General features: G+C 29.1%; 1 protein-coding gene across 1 annotated transcript in view; it reads left to right on the top strand.

Annotated features, from left to right (window-relative positions):
- CCAP-R (Crustacean cardioactive peptide receptor) overlaps nt 1-20,976 on the top strand; it is an 81,909-nt gene that overhangs the window by 35,492 nt on the left and 25,441 nt on the right. Inside the window, exon 3 of the mRNA XM_088263769.1 lies at nt 20,048-20,151. Coding sequence (XP_088119895.1) covers nt 20,048-20,151 — 104 coding nt within the window. The remainder of the gene's footprint in view (nt 1-20,047; nt 20,152-20,976) is intronic.

Genomic DNA, 20,976 nt, shown 5'->3' with positions numbered 1-20,976 from the left:
TCAGTTGTGCATGTTTTCGGAATGCCCAGAAAATGTACTATATCCCAGCAAAAGCTGCATATTTTTAACTTAATATTTACCCACTACAGGGCAGAAAGTGTTGTTTTTGCATTTGAAGAAAAGGTATTGTTAAACTTTTTTTTTAAAAAATAAACTAAATATTTTTCAAATGGAGAAAAAACATTCAGGTTCTACCTTAAAAGATCTGTTCCACAGTAAAAATTTCAATAAGTGGCTTGATATTTATTTTTAATGCATTGTTTTATATTTTTCAACTTTAAAAACGTTCTCCTGAAACAACTAGTTTTTTGATTTATGACGTTCTTGAAAGGAGTGAGCGATATATATATTTATAGAGGATATGGAATAAATGGACTGACCTTTTTGTGGATCTCTGGATTCCTTTGAGGAGAACTGTTACAAACGCAAACCCCACGGTGTAATGTCACTGGTTTTTCATCACAACCCTTTTAGTTTGTTGGATATTTAAATATATTTTATGTTCAGTTTAACTATTTCAAGTTCTTAGCGCGGATGTGTTTAAGATTTTATAATGCAGTTTAAATGAAATTTATTAGCAATTTCAACACGCGAGCACTGAACTGTTGCATCAAAAAATGTAATAATTTGCTTTTTCCGGAATGATTGTACCGGAGAAAAAGAGACAGGGATAGAAATCACTTTATCGTCGCGTTGGGGTAACAAGGTTCTATGTGGATTCCTTATTGTTTTGAGATATGAGATATGTTGTAAATTTAGATAATGTTTTCTCTTATTTATTATTTTAATAATATTATTAAATCAAACCAAAAAGCAAATTTAATGCAAGTTTTTTCAGAAAAGTTGGAATAATAAACAATTTTTAAGAAAAAAGTTCAGATAGAACTTTGTTACCTTGAGATTTTTCAAAAATATTCAAATAATACAATGCAATAACGTTCTATCACAAATAAAACCTCGTTGCAGTCACTTAGAAGATCAAAATATTAATTTTAATTTGTTTTTACTGCCAAAGTTGGAAGAATGAACATATTTTATAAAATATTTATAAAGGCTGCATTTTTCAAGCAATTTTTCTTGTTAAGTACTTTTGGAGCAGCAACCAGCTTGCCTCTGGTAAATAATGATAAATTCAACAGTGTAAATTCCACGGATTATCCCGAAAATAACTAATTTTTATTTCAAAATAAGAAAAATTTATATTTACACTACCTTTCTGTATCAATTTTTTCGGGAATATTAATAAATTCACCAGTTATATCACACAAAACTCGAGTTTGGCGGTTCACAAAACTCAGCAATTCCGCCATCTTAAATACTATACAGTATGAAATTAGTCAAGATAGAACCTTGTTTGTCTGAATGATATTTCATGATAAGAGATAGAACTTTGTTTCCCTTTGAATTTCCGACGATTGATTTAGTTTTTTGTTGTAATTTTTATATAGATGGAACCGAAATTTAAATCTGAGTAGAGTTAGAGTTAAATGTAAAATACCTTATTTTGTTAGATAGAACCTTGTTTCCCCAACACGACTATATATATATATATATATATATATATATATATATATATATATATATATATATATATATATATATATATATATATATATATATATATATATATATATACTATACCGCCTCCGTAGTGTAATAGTTAGCACGCTTGGCTACCGTTCTGGAGGTCCCGAGTTCGATTCCCAGGGGGGTCAAATAAATAAAAGTGATTTTTTCATTCTAATATTCATTTAATATTACCCTGGACTGGTACCCGAAGCGGAGGGCTGATGTATATATGTATATATATATATATATATATATATATATATATATATATATATATATATATATATATATATATATATATATATATATATATATATATATATAAATATATATATATATATATATATATTTACATATTTATCTCCCTACCGAACTGCACTATAGCGCAATGCATCGTATTGATACAGTATTATCTTGATAGTTATTTACTTGAAGCCAAGGTGATCACTCCCGCGCTATATAAAAATATAATAAAAACTATTAGATTATAAAATCACTTCTATTTATTGTCACGTCACCTGGGAATCGAACTCGGGACCTCCAGCACGGCAGATAAACACGCTAACCACCAGACCTCGGCGTCTGTGTGTATGTGTGTATGCTGAGAATCCGATTAATAAGCTGTTAACGATCTAAAAGGATTAGGAGTTCCATTTAACAAAAGCACATTATTTATCTACATATCGTAGTCGTACAAGAGAAAGTGACCAACTAACATAACTTAAAATGTTCAGGAGGGCCATTTTTGCTTTGCCAATAAAATAAACATCAATGCATTTAGTTATTTTTCACAAGTCAATATATTATACTTCCAAGTATAAAATCCTTTAGGAATTTTTTCAGGGCAATATTAAGCTAGTAAGATTTCAAATAGTCAATGATCACGTTTTTGTAAAAAATGCACTTGGTCACTTTCTCCTGTATGACTACGATATGCATTTGATGATGTCATGTTTTTAGATTCGCTTAAAATATTTTGTAGGAAGGATATTAAAATTATGTGCAATGTATAAATTTTATATATTTTGAAATATGCAGAAAATATACTGGAAATTTTAAGGAATAAAATAGACATTAAAGTTGATGATGACTAAGTAGAGTGGACTTAACTGTTAACATCGTTGAAATACATAATGCTTCGTTTTTATGTATTTTTTACTATCAGCCATGCAAAATACTATTTACGTAAGATTTCGTATTCCCTTTGCTAGAACCTACTTCTCCCGACTTATTGGGAAAGGTTCCATAATCTGCATCAACTATAACCCTCGAAGGACAATCTCCCCATTACAAGTTTTACTGCTCGACTTTATCGCCTTTCCCCGACTGATTATACAAAAAAAAGTTTTCAGTCACGTGATACTCAGTTCGGCCATACTCGTACATCTGACAGCATTGTTTACGACGAATTATGTACATCGGCGGCTCCCAACCTGTAGTGCGCGAGTCGACAGTTGGTGGTTCGCAAAAAATATTCAGTAATGGCTGATAAAATGAAAAAACGGACGCATGAAAATATCATTTAATTTTTTTTTCCTATTTTTTATTTATTAATAATATGCAGTACAGTTAATATGTACCTACAGTTTATAATTTTGAAAAAAAAAATGCCTCAGGCGCATTTAATTTTATTTATACAAATAATTTAATTTAATAACCTTTTTTTTTTTAAGAAAAAATTGTTGTTCAAAAATACATTTTTCACCTATTATTAAAAAAAAACACTGAAATGTAGAGTTCATATGTCTCATTTTTATCAGAAAAAATTAAAGTATTTTTTTAAACCTTAATAAATTGAATTTTTGTAATTTCAGTAAAGGCAGACACTTTGTGGTAAAATCTATCCGTTTTTAATTATTTTTTAGGTAGTAAATACCATTAAAGTGGTATTTACTAAGTAAAACATTAATTAAAAATGATTTTTTATAAATATAGTCACCTTATAAAATTAACAATGCAAATTGAATACCAAATTTCTCGAAACACAATCATTTTAACGAAGTGGTACATTTAAGCGTACGAAGTTGTACGCAAGCTAAAAAAAGTTGGGAATCGCTGATGCAGATACATAAAAAGAAGATCCTTATAATGTTAATTCGGCAATTGAGCTTTAATATAAATGAGTTAAACGTCTTTAACGGTGACTGTGACTATGAAGCATCACGTCTCACTGCTTCAAGGTTCGCAAGAACAAAGAACTTGCACCGACTGTCTATGTACGTGAGCATTATTCGAGATATATTTAGACTATGATACTCAGTGAGATATCAGCAAATACAATAATTTATGCCTCTTGGATCCAGCCCCATTTCTTAGATAAATCTAAAAATATCACGATACATTCACCATATTATATTATATTAAGCACTACTTTTATTTCACATAAAATTAAATGTTCTCTTATTTACGACATTTTGAGTGTAAAAAGTAAATTATCTATAATTTATATTTGAAGCACTAACTTTGTGATTTTCCATTTTTTAATTAAAATGTAACTTTGTTTTGAAATCACTATGAATATTTTATTTTAGCTTAATTATAATGTCTACCGGTTTCGAAGCTAGCCGCTTCTTTATCAAGACTATTTATACAAGACTTTATCAAGACCGTTTCTTTATCAAGTATTAATTTAACATGTAATTAACAAGTCTTGAAGCGGTTAGCTTCGAAACCGGTAGATATTATAATTAAGTTTTAATAAAATATTCATAATGATTTTAAAATAAAGTTCCATTTCAATTATATTAGTAAATTATCTGTTCAAATTATTCACTGAAATAATAAACTGAAAAAGATATTTTCTGGCGTTTCTCGCGTATGTGATTATAATCCAGGATTCCGACCTCATATACAAATAAAACAGTTTCTGCTAAATAATAATGCTTCTTCATCTCACCAATAGATGTCTTTAGTGAAATTCAAAGTGATTCAAGTACAATGTTTCGAAATTGGATCATTGGTGAATGTTACACGTGTAAAGTGATAACTTAAACCAGCATATGACGGTCGTAAGCCCCGTAAATGCCCAGACTATTATGTTCTTCTTCATCTTTGTTGAAAAAGATGTAGATGTCAAAAAATAATTCTCTTATATGTAATGAGATTAAATGTCAAGAAATCTTGATCACCGTTGTATTCCAATGGATTATTTTGTATCTTGAATACTAAAAAACTGACTCTCAAAGACTACAGGTATCAAGTTTTCATCATATGCTTTTAAATTGAGTATCAACAACAGATTGACATGTTCGTAGTCTTTATTGAATTTCCGGATTCAATTACCCTTGATGACGTTCATATTAATTTCAAAATGCGAGGTACAAAATTTAAATAGCTATTTAAATATGATTAATATACAAAATAAGGTATAAAGGCGATCTTTTAATCAATTTTACTTTTTAAATAAATTCAAAACAATTTTATTTAGACAACAACGAGTTATTGACAGTATTTTCTAATCATGTTTTCATTCAATCAGAATATTAATTAATTTTAATAGATTAAGACAATCCTTAAGGGTGCTGAATACAATAGCAAGGATTTTAATAATGGCGAAAAGCTTAAACAGGGACACGGTACAATTTCCTGTTTATTTAAATCTCAAATAATAGCTGTGAAATCGCTAACATGAATTTAATAAACCCTTCTTAATGTAGGTTGACTCACCCAACGGACTGAAGTGAAAACTAGTTTAAAGAAATCCAACTTAGACCCTAGGCCAGGGAGGCATGAATGTTTATACCCTCATTTAGAAATATAAAAGAAAACTTACTTTCGAAAAATATACAAACTAACTAATTTTTTACGGGATTATTTTAGAATTTGTACATTATCTTCTTAAAACCTACGTGAAAGTAGTTTTAAGAATCAGTCTTATACTATTTTTGACATCTCATCAAAGATGAAGAAGAATATGGAAGTATGGGCATTTACGGGGCTGACGACCGTCATAGGCTGGTTAGAGTGATCGCTTTACACACGTGCAACATTCACCAATTCTACCCATTAATGACAACCACACTACTCAAATTCTTGGAAGTTCTAAATATATATGATCCTAATTAGAAACCTTGTTCTTGAATCACTAGAACTTCACTAGAGACATCTATTGGTGAGATGAAAATTGGAGAATTAGAGTAGTGTGGTTGTCAATAATGGGTAGAATTGGTAAATGTTACACGTGTGTAAAGTGATCACCTTAACCAGCCTATGACGGTCGTCAGCCCCGTATTTATCCAGAATTCATATTCATTGGCATTTGCCCAGACTTCCATATTCTTTTTCATCTTTGATGAGATGTCAAAAAATAAAATGAAAAATAACTCCTATAATTGGGAGATAATCCGTAATAATTAATGCTACTGACCTTTATCTGCACCCAATGGTGCATAGGACACCGCATCAAATTGATACCAGTGCAAAAATGATATTTGCTGGTCAATGAACTATAAAAGCTGCCTTCTTTTCTTTTGGAGTTTATGTTTGTAAAAATATATTAAATTTTCGCTTTCGAAGGAGACTTAATGTTATTATAATTAACATTTTGACAGCACTCGAGCAAAAATAAAATTGCTTTTTTCTGTATTTAAACTTCTATCAAAAAATGTATTTGAACAACAAGTAAGACCTCAGTCATTAAGATTTTTTTTCGTGCAAAATATTAATTTTTGTATATCAACCATCGTAATATTAATATCAAAAAACAACTTGAATACATATTTACTTATGAATATAATAAATATTGGATCCTAATGTCATATTTCTAAATGAATATATGTTTGAATTTTATTTGTAATGATTCTAAAGTTAAAAAGTTAAAATTAGTGATAAAAATTGTAAACTAAAAATATGGTTTATCAATTCGAATCAAATGTGATCTATTTTATGGTGAAAAATATTACATTTAATTTAATTTCACGCCAAATTTATGATGCTAAAAAACAAATGCTCGTTAAATTTACAAGAACAAAGAAATGTTTGTAAAACGTTAATATAATTGAAATTAAATAAAAATATTAATAAATAAAAGAAGAAAAAAAAAACATCAACATTATTTAACAAGATCAAACCCTGATGGACATAATTCAACTTGTAATAGGGGATTTTAGCACCAAAAATGGGCGAGCTTGCACCGCGGCTGTATACTGTATACTTGGTGGAGAAGTATCCTGTAAATCTTACAAAATGCACCATAAAGATGATTAATCTTGTAATGTGCGTTCCCATAAACTCTTCACCCCTGTTCCATCCACTTTTCTCCACACACTGCTTTGTCTCTTAGCAGGAAGGGTGGGGGGTGGAGGGATGCCAAGCGAGTACGAATCTGGAACACGGATCGCTCCAGGAAGTAAGAACACTATCTCTACTCAACGATGTGGAAACAGCGTGTATTTTGTATTTAAATCAACGTAATTATTTAAGCATTCAACTACTATAAAAAAATCTGGAGCACAGGACCTTTAATTTATTTTATAATATTAAATATCAAGATAATACGCCGTCAATCCAATACAGTAATACAGGACCCAGTGCATGATTATAAACAGACTTAAGAATTTTTTTAATTTATTGTTTCGACATTCATTTTGTGGTAAAACATGATAAAATTGTAAATGAAAACACAGACTAGTTTTGAAAGCTTCAGATTTTTCCATCTTCGGACCCAAATATACATATATTTTGTTTATATTCAGACCCAAAGATGAAAGCATCTTTAGCTTCCAAAACTAGCCGTTTAAATAAATATAACTGACGAGGTAAAAAAAAAACAGAGTTTTCATTTACAATTTTTAGAAGTAAATTTTGATTTCTTACGTATATTTTTACATTCTATTTTTATTGACAGCATCTCATTAATGGGCTCTTACATATAAACTATATTATGTCTTTACTTAATATTTAACGAGTATGGGTACGCAATCTTACTACCCTAGCCGATACTGGTATTTTTTTAAAATACGTGCATTTTTAAAATAAAAATTTGTTCAAGATAAAGTCCAGTTGTTTTGTTTATATTCTTAATGCATTCAGCTTCAAAATAAATACAAAACTCTTGTGGGGTGTACGAATAACTTCTGGTTGAATGCATTCGTGATAACTCCTTCATTCCGTTAGATAAACGCGCCGCATAACTCTGCGAATACAACCTTAACTTTCAAGTGACAAAATGGAGATACATGGTTAGGTACGTATATTCGTATATATTATAGACTGTTAAATTCGCTTTAAGGGTGGCAATCTTCCAAAATCTTGTGAAATATATACAAATATATATTAATTTATATTATATATATATATATATATATATATATATATATATATATATATATATATATATATATATATATATATATATATATATATATATATATATATATATTTTAATCTTGAATTCCTACGATAAGCACTTGAAAGATTTAAAACACATATAAATTGAAACATTGGTTGTACGTTACCAATAGTCAAAAATCTAGTATATAATACTTGCTACAAAATGCATGCAATCATCTGATTTTGTTAACATTTAATACGTTTTTACATGAATTAACATGTATATATTTATAGGTAGCATATTATTGTAGGATATTTTCCGTTAAAACTATCTTTTATTGGCGATATTATAACAGGGGCAATCATTTTATTGTAAGACGATGGCCCCAAAAATAACAAACGTAAATTGCATATCTTCATTTTATCATTTATAATCCGATTGTATTTATAATCATTTAATAATGATAATATGGTGTGAAATGTATAATAAGATTTAAAAGCTTTGCCACTTTTTTTACAAATAGCTACAAAATATGTATACGATAAACTATGGTGCTGTAAACGTCGCAATGAGAGCTCGCAAATATCTTTTTATCTTGTGCCTACGGTCTCCAACTACATACTATACTATATAATGTTTGCCTCACATATTCATACCAAATACACCACTCAAACATTAGTCATGAATACTTTAATTTATTCTACATATAAAATAATAATATTAATAATAATAATAAAATGATAACATTAGGTCTACATTAACTTATTTTATAAATTAGTAGGTACCTACTTTTTATTTATTCAAGTAGAATATTTGCTTTTTACTTTGAATTATCTATTTTAAACGTACTCTAATATTCAAAACATTTAATTGTTTTAATTATGCGACAGGACAAGATGTAAGGTTTTTTTTCACTTACATTTTCAAAAACATAATTGTTTAATGTTTGTATTTATTACACAATTGATGTTCATTATGAAATATGATTTATATTATGGACACAACGTTGTGTATAGCTAATAATTATATCAGAAATAAAATAATTAACAGTCCAGTTAAAAATTCATAAAATCTAAATAAACACAATGTGGTTCATTCCAGTATATTTGCAAAACGGGAATATTTCATACGGAGAGCACGTATAAATATATAAATATTCAACAAAGGTACTTTCAGAACCATAAATTTTATTTGAGTTAGTTGTCATCACAGTAATAGTTGATTTAATAGAGAAGAAAAAATAAATACACTCCAATTTGAATATTCGTTATGAATATTCCTTATCAATTGTAAAATGTAGTAAAAAAGTTTTGAAAAAAATATTATTCTTCTATTTTTTAGACGTAGATTTACCGTATAATTTTGTTGAAATGGGCTTTTAGAGTGGTACTTGTAGAGTACTAAATAAAATATGCATTCCTCATTACCACCTGGAAATACTTAAAGAAGTAGAAATTCTTTGTAGTATTTATAAACCACAAGTGCAATCTATAGGAACCAGTTTTACAAGATTCTCTTCATTTTCTGATGCATTCACTTTCTGTATTTACATGTTTGGTACTTATATACTTTGTGTTGTGCTTACATAAGAACTCAAGCAATCCGAATGAAAATGTCATAATTACTTTTGCAACCTAAAAATCTTTAAATAGTCAAGCATTTAATGAATGAAAATATCTTATGTATTGTTTCGGCATTATTGTTTGGTGTGGAGATTGCGATTGAAAATATATAAGCCAAACCCCGAGAAATTTAATGATTAGAGTCAAAGAACATCGTAGCGGTCTTGTTAGTAATTATTTTTCGGAATTTGCAAATCACGTAATAGATACAAATCACTTATTCCACTCTCATAAACTAAAATTATTACATCTTATACCACACAAACGCCAAATTATAAATTATTCAGAAAATTTAAATTCTAATAATAATTTAATATATAATATATTGTTTCAATATTCTTCACCTTTGATTTCTATTTTTCTTTTTTCGTTTTAAACTCTACCCCCTTGACTAACCCTCCCTCCAAATAATTTACTCCTCTCCTTGTTTATAAAACAGTGAATTATTTATTTTGTTTTGGTTTACATTTAGACCTGAAGATGGAAGCATAGCTTCCGAAACTAGTCCTCATAAAATAAACTCAAGTGGTAAAAAAAACAAGTGATTTTCTTTTATAATGAAAATGTCTTTTTTTGTTGATTAAAATCATTGTTAATTTTGTGGTTTGGTATTTAAAAAAAAGGCTTTACATATTGAAAAAAGTGAACGATGGATGATAAGGAGAGTTTGAAAATATCGGCTCTATCATTCATTCTGCACTGTTAATAATCGGTTCTTTAAGTAAGAAAACGTATGGAACTCACTGTCGAAAGAGGACTCTTCTCGATTAGGATGACGTGTACTCTAAAGGGGTCTGCGCAGAGGGTAGAGGGTGAAGGGGGGACAGGTGGGAAATCTATTCCATATTAACTCGAGATATTATTATATCTGTCTTTCTCCTAGATACTTAATTATTCAGCATACATATCTCATTGTTCACCTTCAGTACGACCGTAACGAGTAACTACATTTAATTAAATATGCGAACGTGTTCACTAGGCACGAGTATGTGCATATATTTAGTTGAGACGATAAAATTATTCAATAGGACTGGAGGCGATATGGTGTTACTAATATTACATGGGTAATGAAGATCAAGCCGAGGGAAAACTAGTCCAAGGGTAAAAATGTCAATTAAAAACGCATTTTGATTTATTGCGCCTGCAAACATTTAACATGTAATAATCGTAAGATTTAGGGTAAAAATTGCATTAATTTTACTTGTAGAGCCATTTTTACCAGAAAAAAATAAGAAAGAAAGGCTGAGTAGGTTAATAATATTTTTTTTTACAATATATTAATTTGTTTTCTATTCTTATACTGACTGCTAAATTTCCTTGTTTTCCGATTATATTAGATTATTTCTTTTTGCTTTCGAGTACTTATGATAGAGGTATAATTTTATCAGTACATATATGATAATAATAAAAGAAAAATACTAACTTTTGTGAATAGCATATGAGTATGAAGGAGTATTTTTTTAAATGCGCTATTTTTTACATGTTTTAGTTTTTCTAAATTGATGATTTTTGATTTTTGTCCGCCTCCGTGGTGTAATGGTCAGCGTGTTTAGCTACCGTGCCGGAGGTGCCGGGTTCGATTCCCAGGGGGGAGGTGAAAATAAATATTAGTGATTTAACACTGTAATATTTATTTAATATTACTCTTTACTGGTTCCTGAAGCGCAAGAGTGATCACCTTGCCTTCATGTAAGTAATGATCAATTTGATGCAGTGCCCTATGCACCATTAGGTGCGGATAAGGGTTATAAATTGATGAATATGACATGACTGAATACGAAATACAACAAATGAACAAAAATTGATATAATAATAAACTTATACCATCAAGCTCCTAAAGTTTTTTAAATTGTTTATTTTAAAATCTTGTTGGAATGAAAACAGTGGGTTATGAGAATATTTTCGTAAATGCGAAATGCAATGTTCTAAGTACTCGCCCGGATTGATTTCTTGTTCGGACGTTCCAGCTTCTTTGCGAGATTCTCTATCTTGCAGAATAGTTTCACGTCCAAATATCAAGCCCCAATTTCAAGTGTCCAAATCCGGGTCACAATTTTTAAAGTTTCCACATTTGTGAGCTCTCGTAACATATACGTGTTGTTTGTTTGGCCAATCCAATCGGATTCGCAAACAAGATGACAGGGACGATGTATCATACGAAATAAAGGATCAATATATTGTATCAAATCAATCTTCGTATCATGTATGTAGCTATCTACATGAATTTCCATAGGACAATCTTCATTTTTTGCGTCAGACTTGTATAATTAAAGAGGATTAATTCTAGTTATGGTCAGCACACTCGTCTACCGTTCTGGAGGTCCCGGGTTCGATTCCCAGGGGGGTCAAATAAATATAAGTGATTTTTTAACTCTAATATTTATTCCATATTACCCTGGACTGGTACCTGAAGCGAAAGGCTGATCACCTTTCCTTCATGTGTTAACGATCAAGATAACACTGCTTTTGTATGATGCAGTGCCCTATGCACCATTGGGGTGCAGATAAGGGTTTGAAAAAAATTCTAGATTATTTTAACCTACTAGTTTTACTGATTAAAATGTTGATTAATAATAAAGTCCTAAGTTAAATTATTATTTGTCTTCTCACCGCCTTTAATGCTCTTTTCCGCAACCAATGGTGCAAAGGGTACTGACAAGCGTTGTGGCGTAATTAGATAGACGCTCGACTACGAAACTGGTGTCGCGAGTTCCATTCCCGCTAATTGCAAAATGAATGCAAGAAAGATTTATTTTCAATTAATCTGGGTGTTTGTGATATATTTTTCACATTTACAAGCATCTAAAAAAGACGCTTTGCGGGTTATTCCTTTAAAAAAATCGTTTCTACGCATTGTTATTTTAATTGTCAATCTTACACAAAGGCCAGATAATTACAGCCATGGGTGTTTTTAAGTAAATATTATTTAAAAAAATCACCAGTGCATTTTTTTGACCCTCCCGGTATTGAATACAGGATCTTCGGCATGGCAGTCAAATGGAAGCAAGCATAATGTATTAATACAAAGTTTTTTTTTATCTAAGGCAGATATATGTTACTATAAAATTAAGGAAACGTTGATTGAAATCATCTGAATTTATTTACCTAAAAATCTAATTCTTAAAATAATCAGAAAACCAGATACTCGTATTTTGGCAAAAATAACAAGTATTTTTAAACAACTCTCTTTCATTTATACGCAGGTACATATTTGATGTTATATTTTCAGTATTTACTCTGATGCACAAAAATATTGCTAGAATCAATAACCTTGGAAGTCTTATCTACCTGAAATAACGTTTAAAAGTAAAGCTGCGTTACATATTTACAAACATTGCATATTGAAACTAATGTGCAGAATATGACTGATCGTGATCCCTGTAAATACTTCTTCCCTGTAAATAAATAAATCTTCAATAATTTATTCATCCTTGTTAAGACTTCGATTGGGATAGGTATTGTTTCAAGAAATCAAAGTCGCACGCTAATTATGACTCCACTCCTCTGTCCGCCTCCGTGGTGTAATGGTCAGCATGCTCGGCTACCGTTCTGGAGGTCCCGGGTTCGATTCCCAGGGGGGGGTCAAATAAATATAAGTGATTTTTTCACTGATTTATTTATTCAATATTACCCTGGACTGATACCTGAAGCAGAGGGCTGATCACCTTTCCTTCATGTGTAAACGATCAAGATAACTTTGCGTTTACATGACGCAGTGCCCTATGCACCATTGGGGTGCGGATAAGGGTTTTATTTTATTATATTTATAATTATGACTCCCAAAGATTTTTTTATGCATATAAGGATTAAACCTACTTTCAAATAATAATAAATCAAAATAATATATATTTCGAAGCTATGTATTAAACACTATAATTATGCAAGATTTAATTTTTTTCATTCATCTTTTTTGTATAACATTTTGAGTGTGTCCAAATACTTATTCACAAATCTAGATTATCTCCAATTGTATGTGTTATTTTTCATATTATTTTTTTACATCCAGCATAGACGAAGAAGAATCATGGGTAGAATTGGTGGTAAAGTGATCACTTAAACCAGCCAATGACGGCCGTAAGCCCCGTAAATGCCAAGACATCCATATTCTTTTTCATCTACGTTGAGATGTTAAAAAATAATAAAAAATTGAATAAAAAATGCGAAGTTTAAAAAAAATCCTTATCGCATTTGTATCCTCATAAGTTGAAATGTGTTTAAATTGTACCTACATACAAACGTACTAACAAACATATAAAAATAGAGCTTGTGGTTGAATCTTAGTAATACGATATCTGGAAGTATTGATCCAGAAATTTATGTCAACGAAGGAAATTTCATATCAATAAGATCCCATTTTTTATTATCGTTCCATCAAACTGCATTCCTGGGTTTGTTTTGAAGTTGGGGAAAGACGTCGGACGGAGAAAATCGCGAGCTATATATCATCTCTGCCGACCATCAAACTCTGTCGACGAAAAGTTATCGCTAGACAGCAGCACCAGCTCGCCCCGTTTCAGTCAAAGCGACCCGTATGACCTCCCCATCACTCACGAAGGGCATTTCAGATTCGCTACCAGTAAATATTACGTTTTTCTTTTACCAAAATTTAGGCAACCATATCTTCGCCAGAGAGAGATTTAAATCCTTATCTCGCAATATGACTGGTAAACGTATATTACATACAGGGCGAACTATCTGTATTCATTTATGTATTACTTTTAAACCAAACACAAATATTTTGAGTTTACCAAGTTGTATTTTATTAACAAAAATACATAAAAAAATAATATTGTGATAATTGCTTCGCCTAGTCATGGCATTTTCAAACGAATGTGCCATAACTGCCATAACTAGGCGAAACAATTGTCACAATATTAATGTTTTATGTGTTTTTGTTAATAAAATACAACTACATATGTTTAGTAGACTCAAAAAATCTGTGTTTGATTATAAATTTGAGTTCTACAAATTAATCGCTAAATCAATAAATACATCTGTATTTACATTATTTATAGATTTGGCGTTTAATTTGTAGGACTCCTTTGTAATTTATAAGTTAAACTTTAAAATCAGACCCTGATTTTTAGAGTGTACCTAATAAGTTGTATTTTATTGTTAAAAACACAAAAATAAAATTTGTGACAATTGATATTAGTTTGAAAATTCTTTGGAATTGTTATGACAAGGCGAAACAATTGTCAAAATTTTTATTTTTATATGTTTTTTACAATGAAATACAATTTGCTACATTTTAAAAATCAGTGTTTGATTTTCATATTTCCTCATCTCCTTGTTCTTCTTTTTGTAGATCCTAGGGATCTGTTTGTGCCTCCGCATGTCGCTCTTGGGATGCTGACTCCCAGCTGTATCTCCATCTTTTCGGAGATATTTATTTTATTTTTAATATTTAATTTATAAATTCATACTCTTTAATCCCCGAAAATTCTGTACTTTGACTTCCAGTCACATCAATAATTTTAAAATAAAGTTACTGAAATAAACTTTCGTCATTCAAATATTATATTTTTATGGCTTTTAAGGTCAGAGAATATTTATTCTTTTATAGCTGTAAGCTTCTTTTGTAATATAATAATTAATTTTTTTTAAGGGCAGAACAATTATCATTTCTCTTCAGGCTAGCGACTGTTTTTTTATTGAATTGATATTTATAATTTCAAAAAATCAGATTTCTTTTATTTTATTATAACAAAATAAATAATTTTTCATGTTTTTTTTTTAATTTCCTTAGTGGTTATGTATTATATGTATGTATATATGTCAAAAGAAGATAATTTGTATAATGTATGATATATGAAAATTGATTCAGATGTCTTATATTTACAAAAAACTGAATAAAATAATGTAAGCACATTTAAGTGCTTAGAAAAGCGGATGCTTAAAATATTATTTATGTTAACGATTTCCGCCGATTATATATATATATATATATATATATATATATATATATATATATATATATATATATATATATATATATATATATATATATATATATATATATATATATATATATATATATATATATATATATATATATATATATATATATATATATATATATATATATATATATATAATCGGCGGAAATCGTTAACATAAATAATATTTTAAGCATCCGCTTTTCTAAGCACTTAAATGTGCTTACATTATTTTATTCAGTTTTTTGTAAATATAAGACATCTGAATCAATTTTCATATATCATACATTATACAAATTATCTTCTTTTGACATATATACATACATATAATACATAACCACTAAGGAAATTAAAAAAAAAACATGAAAAATTATTTATTTTGTTATAATAAAATAAAAGAAATCTGATTTTTTGAAATTATAAATATCAATTCAATAAAAAAACAGTCGCTAGCCTGAAGAGAAATGATAATTGTTCTGCCCTTAAAAAAAATTAATTATTATATTACAAAAGAAGCTTACAGCTATAAAAGAATAAATATTCTCTGACCTTAAAAGCCATAAAAATATAATATTTGAATGACGAAAGTTTATTTCAGTAACTTTATTTTAAAATTATTGATGTGACTGGAAGTCAAAGTACAGAATTTTCGGGGATTAAAGAGTATGAATTTATAAATTAAATATTAAAAATAAAATAAATATCTCCGAAAAGATGGAGATACAGCTGGGAGTCAGCATCCCAAGAGCGACATGCGGAGGCACAAACAGATCCCTAGGATCTACAAAAAGAAGAACAAGGAGATGAGGAAATATGAAAATCAAACACTGATTTTTAAAATGTAGCAAATTGTATTTCATTGTAAAAAACATATAAAAATAAAAATTTTGACAATTGTTTCGCCTTGTCATAACAATTCCAAAGAATTTTCAAACTAATATCAATTGTCACAAATTTTATTTTTGTGTTTTTAACAATAAAATACAACTTATTAGGTACACTCTAAAAATCAGGGTCTGATTTTAAAGTTTAACTTATAAATTACAAAGGAGTCCTACAAATTAAACGCCAAATCTATAAATAATGTAAATACAGATGTATTTATTGATTTAGCGATTAATTTGTAGAACTCAAATTTATAATCAAACACAGATTTTTTGAGTCTACTAAACATATGTAGTTGTATTTTATTAACAAAAACACATAAAACATTAATATTGTGACAATTGTTTCGCCTAGTTATGGCAGTTATGGCACATTCGTTTGAAAATGCCATGACTAGGCGAAGCAATTATCACAATATTATTTTTTTATGTATTTTTGTTAATAAAATACAACTTGGTAAACTCAAAATATTTGTGTTTGGTTTAAAAGTAATACATAAATGAATACAGATAGTTCGCCCTGTATGTAATATACGTTTACCAGTCATATTGCGAGATAAGGATTTAAATCTCTCTCTGGCGAAGATATGGTTGCCTAAATTTTGGTAAAAGAAAAACGTAATATTTACTGGTAGCGAATCTGAAATGCCCTTCGTGAGTGATGGGGAGGTCATACGGGTCGCTTTGACTGAAACGGGGCGAGCTGGTGCTGCTGTCTAGCGATAACTTTTCGTCGACAGAGTTTGATGGTCGGCAGAGATGATATATAGCTCGCGATTTTCTCCGTCCGACGTCTTTCCCCAACTTCAAAACAAACCCAGGAATGCAGTTTGATGGAACGATAATAAAAAATGGGATCTTATTGATATGAAATTTCCTTCGTTGACATAAATTTCTGGATCAATACTTCCAGATATCGTATTACTAAGATTCAACCACAAGCTCTATTTTTATATGTTTGTTAGTACGTTTGTATGTAGGTACAATTTAAACACATTTCAACTTATGAGGATACAAATGCGATAAGGATTTTTTTTAAACTTCGCATTTTTTATTCAATTTTTTATTATTTTTTAACATCTCAACGTAGATGAAAAAGAATATGGATGTCTTGGCATTTACGGGGCTTACGGCCGTCATTGGCTGGTTTAAGTGATCACTTTACCACCAATTCTACCCATGATTCTTCTTCGTCTATGCTGGATGTAAAAAAATAATATGAAAAATAACACATACAATTGGAGATAATCTAGATTTGTGAATAAGTATTTGGACACACTCAAAATGTTATACAAAAAAGATGAATGAAAAAAATTAAATCTTGCATAATTATAGTGTTTAATACATAGCTTCGAAATATATATTATTTTGATTTATTATTATTTGAAAGTAGGTTTAATCCTTATATGCATAAAAAAATCTTTGGGAGTCATAATTATAAATATAATAAAATAAAACCCTTATCCGCACCCCAATGGTGCATAGGGCACTGCGTCATGTAAACGCAAAGTTATCTTGATCGTTTACACATGAAGGAAAGGTGATCAGCCCTCTGCTTCAGGTATCAGTCCAGGGTAATATTGAATAAATAAATCAGTGAAAAAATCACTTATATTTATTTGACCCCCCCCTGGGAATCGAACCCGGGACCTCCAGAACGGTAGCCGAGCATGCTGACCATTACACCACGGAGGCGGACAGAGGAGTGGAGTCATAATTAGCGTGCGACTTTGATTTCTTGAAACAATACCTATCCCAATCGAAGTCTTAACAAGGATGAATAAATTATTGAAGATTTATTTATTTACAGGGAAGAAGTATTTACAGGGATCACGATCAGTCATATTCTGCACATTAGTTTCAATATGCAATGTTTGTAAATATGTAACGCAGCTTTACTTTTAAACGTTATTTCAGGTAGATAAGACTTCCAAGGTTATTGATTCTAGCAATATTTTTGTGCATCAGAGTAAATACTGAAAATATAACATCAAATATGTACCTGCGTATAAATGAAAGAGAGTTGTTTAAAAATACTTGTTATTTTTGCCAAAATACGAGTATCTGGTTTTCTGATTATTTTAAGAATTAGATTTTTAGGTAAATAAATTCAGATGATTTCAATCAACGTTTCCTTAATTTTATAGTAACATATATCTGCCTTAGATAAAAAAAAACTTTGTATTAATACATTATGCTTGCTTCCATTTGACTGCCATGCCGAAGATCCTGTATTCAATACCGGGAGGGTCAAAAAAATGCACTGGTGATTTTTTTAAATAATATTTACTTAAAAACACCCATGGCTGTAATTATCTGGCCTTTGTGTAAGATTGACAATTAAAATAACAATGCGTAGAAACGATTTTTTTAAAGGAATAACCCGCAAAGCGTCTTTTTTAGATGCTTGTAAATGTGAAAAATATATCACAAACACCCAGATTAATTGAAAATAAATCTTTCTTGCATTCATTTTGCAATTAGCGGGAATGGAACTCGCGACACCAGTTTCGTAGTCGAGCGTCTATCTAATTACGCCACAACGCTTGTCAGTACCCTTTGCACCATTGGTTGCGGAAAAGAGCATTAAAGGCGGTGAGAAGACAAATAATAATTTAACTTAGGACTTTATTATTAATCAATAATTTATAATTTCAAAAAATCAGATTTCTTTTATTTTATTATAACAAAATAAATAATTTTTCATGTTTTTTTTTTAATTTCCTTAGTGGTTATGTATTATATGTATGTATATATGTCAAAAGAAGATAATTTGTATAATGTATGATATATGAAAATTGATTCAGATGTCTTATATTTACAAAAAACTGAATAAAATAATGTAAGCACATTTAAGTGCTTAGAAAAGCGGATGCTTAAAATATTATTTATGTTAACGATTTCCGCCGATTATATATATATATATATATATATATATATATATATATATATATATATATATATATATATATATATATATATATATATATATATATATATATATATATATATATATATATATATATATATATATATATATATATATATATATATATATATTTAATTTTCATACTATTCCTAAGCGGCTCATTATTAGAAATAGGTTTCAAACTGCAGTAGAGTGGGTTTGAACCGAGAAACTCTGACTTAAGAGTCTGCGACACTAACCGCGGGACCACAACTCGACACATATTGTTAATACTTTTACAGAATCATTGTATTTTTATTCGCAATCAAATACTTAATTCCACACATTGCTAAATAAATAAGCTTACATTTCCCAATTATTTTTCATTAATTTATTTACGGAGATATTATAAATTTCGTTCTCAAAAAAGTAATTACTTAACCCTCAAGTTTGTTATAATGAAGAGTTTCAAATTCAATTAAAAAAATTAATTCAACTTTGTTTCTTAAATTCATTTATTTAAAACAGTTACATTTTATTACACAATTTCTATTTATTTCTACTTAATACAATCTCATAATTTTAGCTGCGCTGAGCCTTTCCAAAAAGAAGACTGAGCTCTTGTGCTTGGAGAGGGATTTTTCTCTTCTTTTTTTACATCCATATACTATAATTTTTACACAGTTACATATTACTGACTTATAAGTCAAGTGTGTTATATCTATGTAAATTTGACAATTTGGAGAAAAAAATGCGTAAGTTTGGTCAAAGAAACCTACCCTTGTTGTCACTGGAAGGTTGGAAAAGGTTTTATTGAAAGAAAATTTGAATTAATTCTGTCGTTTTAATTTCAGATTTATCGGTGGGACTCATCAGTGTTCTGACAGACATCATACAAAAGATAACCATAGCGTGGGTGGCGGGACACATAGCCTGTAAAGTTATAAGATTCCTGCAGGTATATATTTAGAAATTCATTATCTTTATTCATAATTCAAAAGAATCTCCTTCCAAGAAAATATCTTCATGATATATTTTTTTAATAACACAATATTCTTTAATAAGAAAATTATTATTTTGTATTACAAAAATGTCACTAATACTGTATTTCACGTCACTAAGAAGTTTCATAAATACATATTTTATATATATATAATATAAATAATAAAACCCTTATCCGCACCCCAATGGTGCATAGGGCACTGTTTCATATAAACGCAGTGCTATCTTGACCGTTTACACATGAAGGACAGTTGATCAGTCCTCTGCTTCAGTTACCGGTCCAGGGTAATACTGAATAAATATTACAGTGAAAAAATCACTTATATTTATTTGACCCCCCCTTGGAATCGAACCCGGGACCTCCAGAACGGTAGCCGACCGTGCTGACCATTTACACTACGTAGGTGGACAAATTTATATTTATATATATATATATATATATATATATATATATATATATATATATATATATATATATATAAATATATATATATATATATATATATATATATATATATATATATATATATATATATATATATATATATATATATATATATATATATATATATATATATATATATATATATATATATATATATACATATATATATATATATATATTCATATATATATATATATATATATATATATATATATATATATACATATATATATAATTATCAACATTTCACTGATTTCTATCAAAATTTTAGAAGTTTATTGAGTTGATAATATGTATCATGTAAGATTCAGTATTTTATAGGGCTTACAGATGTAA

This window comes from Brachycentrus maculatus, unplaced genomic scaffold (assembly GCF_059751285.1).
Source record: "Brachycentrus maculatus isolate JH-2025_06_01 unplaced genomic scaffold, ASM5975128v1 h1tg000013l, whole genome shotgun sequence".
Classification (NCBI taxonomy): Eukaryota; Metazoa; Arthropoda; class Insecta; order Trichoptera; family Brachycentridae; genus Brachycentrus; species Brachycentrus maculatus.
The sequence above is the reverse complement of the archived record's forward strand: the minus strand, read 5'-3'. Positions and strand labels throughout refer to the sequence as shown.